We start from the raw sequence: 2,973 nt of genomic DNA, 5'->3' as shown, positions 1-2,973 counted from the left end.
TCAAATCAAAATCGTGCATCTCTAAAGGTAGGAAATCCACAAGGAATTCTTTATCACACAATCTGATCACACATGACTTATAGACATGATCTATAAACTGGAAATCCCCCATAGGGGTACTAATTGTCACGTGAACATCCAGTGGTGTGATAGGCACATTAGCATAACGGGCAAACACACAAGATACAAATGAATGTGTAGCACCAGGATCAAAAAGAACTTTGGCTTCTCTAGAGAATAAGGATAATGTACCTGATACTACACCATTGGACACCTCAGCCTCTTTTTCTGTTAGTGCAAAAACACGCCCTTGCACCCTCGGTTTCTTCCTCTACCCTTCGTTAGTCGGAGTATTTGTAGTCTCGCTACGTCTCTTTGGGCAATCCATAATCCTATGCCCAGATTCTCCACAAGCAAAACAAGCTCCAGTTTTCCAATGGCATTCACCAGGGTGCCTCCTTTCACAATGTCGACAAATGGGGTAGTTCCTCCGAGCGGTGTCACCAGTAACACCCTTGTTATCCCATTTGTTACCTCCACCATTATACTTCTGGGAGTGAGTGCCCTGCCTAAAGGAACTTACATTTCGCGGTCCACCTTGTTGATTCTTATTATTTCTCTGATCCCTTGTAACTTAGGCTTCAAGAATATCCTTCTCCTCAAGAATTGCTCGGTCTACCAAATCGGCATAATTGTTAATCTTAAGGATGGTCAATCGCCCTTTAATGTTAGGACGTAACCCTTCCAGGAACTTCCTACACTTACTACCTTCATTAGCAACCAAGGTATGAGCAAAACGAGAGAGGGCAGTAAATTGTTCCTCATACTCCGCAACAGACTTTGTTCCTTGAGTCAACCTCAAGAAATCAGCCTCCATCTGATGTCGAACTCGTTCAGGAAAATACTTTTCATGAAAAGCCTCCAAAAATAACTCCCAAGTAATGGGTGCATCTTGCAAACCAGCCCTTATAAGACGAGATTTGGCATCCCACCAGTGGTCTGCCTCACCCTGAAGGACAAATGAGGCTAATATTACCCTTTGATCATCATTACAACCCATAGCCACAAATATTTTCTTCCATCTGTTTTAGCCATGCCTCTGCAACCATGGGATCGGCAGTCCCCTGAAAGGTAGGTGGTCCCAATTTCTTAAATCGTTCTAAGTTCACCATAGCCCCATTCTCTTGTGCCCCAACTCTGCCTCTAGCCATATCTTGAATTAACTTACTTTGTTGTTCCATCAATCTAAGCATTGCGCGCATCATAGGATTTCCTTCGTTAGCCATCTCGTGCAAGGTTGGGTCAGCGTCGTCAGCGATACCTAAAAAATCTCTCAAGCTAGAGGCATGCCTAGCACCTCCCCTACGTGACATCTCTTGACTATAACACGGAGAATAAATAAATAATTAAAAAGGGTAAATATTAACCTCAATAAAGTCTACAGAGTTTCATGTCCTACAGCCACAAAGTTCATAGGTGTACTCAACCGGATAGGAAAAGGATCTATCTTTACTTTCCTTTCCTTAGTCGTGACTCCATCTGTGTCGATTTCCTTAGGAGTTCTATAAGGTAGTTTATTTAGACCTGGAGATACCCATCCTTTGCTATAGTAAGGCTTAAATCGAGGTCCTGTCCAAAATAGGCGACATATTACAAGCTTATTCTTGTTAGCTCCCTTGCCATAAACACGTAGTCCACGTATAGCCTCATTGAGCTTTTTTCTTGAAGCTCCAGGTCCTGGAGGAGTATCGATGTAGACCTCTATAGTCCGTCTTAGTCTATCATCCATTCGCTGCTTATGAAGTCTCCTAAGATCTTTGACAAGAACTCCTCCTAAGATAAATTGTTCGGTCCTATCAATTTCTGTCCATCCCTTATTCTTGACACTTTTCATACCCATATTGTCCTTCTTCATGTCTACAAAACAAATGTAATCGATTTAATTAGACAATCTAATTAAACCGTAAAAGAAAGTCTACATAATCCTAACCTAGTTGCTCTGATACCACAATTGTAACACCCCAAATCTAACACGTGCGGAGCACGTGAAGAAGGAGGTTACTCACAAATCATTAATCTTTACTCATAAGTTTCAAACTGAAATTCCTCCAATTCTTATTCAAATAAATCCATAAATCCAAACGTCAAATACTAAATAATCTCTCTCGAGGACATATAAAAATAATAACAAAAGTCTCAAACTCCAAATTACACATTCATAATAAAAGTAACTAAATAGAAACACAAGTTTATTCCTCCTCTTATTCAATAGCAAACGGAAACTGGAAATCACTAACTCCAAAGCTAAGTGCACCTCTCAAAAGAAACTTAATCTGCAAAAAAAGTAATGACGAGGGGTGAGCCGTCAACTCGGTAAGTAAAACCATTCCTAACACACTAGGCCTATCGATACCAAAAATATTGCAAGCCTTCTTTTGTTTAAAGCATATATCATAATCCATAATTTTTATAAAACGATATATCACAATAACATAAGATAAATTCTTAATAATTCAGAATATTCAAAAGCATATTTACTTACGAAGCAAATCATGTAATACGTATACAGAAAACAAACAGGTTAGCTCATGTCACATAGTGTCACCTATAGTCCCGGTGACCCGGCCAGAAACAGAATCAAAATATCGTGTGCACATTCAGAACAGAAACCCAGTACTGGTCCAGACGGATATATCGTATATTACGATCAGAATCAGAATCAGAATCAGAATAACTATGGACAATGAGCCAAAACATTAAGAATCTCATACAATCATCAATAATTGAAATCAAACATAGGTACAAAACATTCGTATCAGTTCATAAAAGTTCATATCAATAATTTAGGCTTGCATAACACTTTATAAATAAAATCATAAAAGGTTGTCATGTCATAAAATCATTTACATATTAAAAAGCATTTATAAAATACTTTGTTAAAAAGAATGGTTTGAAAACATTTACATAAAGCTA

The 2,973-nt window shown here is 38.5% G+C and overlaps 1 protein-coding gene across 1 annotated transcript; it reads right to left on the bottom strand.

The window, feature by feature from the left end:
• Positions 1-634: 634 nt before the first annotated feature.
• Positions 635-1,098, bottom strand: LOC112097839. The gene has a single exon (XM_024183425.1). The coding sequence runs from the start codon at positions 1,058-1,060 to the stop codon at positions 635-637; it is 426 nt and encodes a 141-aa protein (XP_024039193.1). The 5' UTR covers positions 1,061-1,098.
• Positions 1,099-2,973: the final 1,875 nt, after the last annotated feature.

The sequence above is a fragment of the Citrus clementina genome, unplaced genomic scaffold (genome assembly GCF_000493195.1).
Source record: "Citrus clementina cultivar Clemenules unplaced genomic scaffold, Citrus_clementina_v1.0 scaffold_5, whole genome shotgun sequence".
Taxonomy (NCBI): domain Eukaryota; kingdom Viridiplantae; phylum Streptophyta; class Magnoliopsida; order Sapindales; family Rutaceae; genus Citrus; species Citrus x clementina.
The sequence above is the reverse complement of the archived record's forward strand: the minus strand, read 5'-3'. Positions and strand labels throughout refer to the sequence as shown.

Excerpts from the sequence above, each read along its gene's own strand:
- LOC112097839 (XM_024183425.1), bottom strand. The coding sequence starts at position 1,060 with ATGGGTTGTAATGATGATCAAAGGGTAATATTAGCCTCATTTGTCCTT.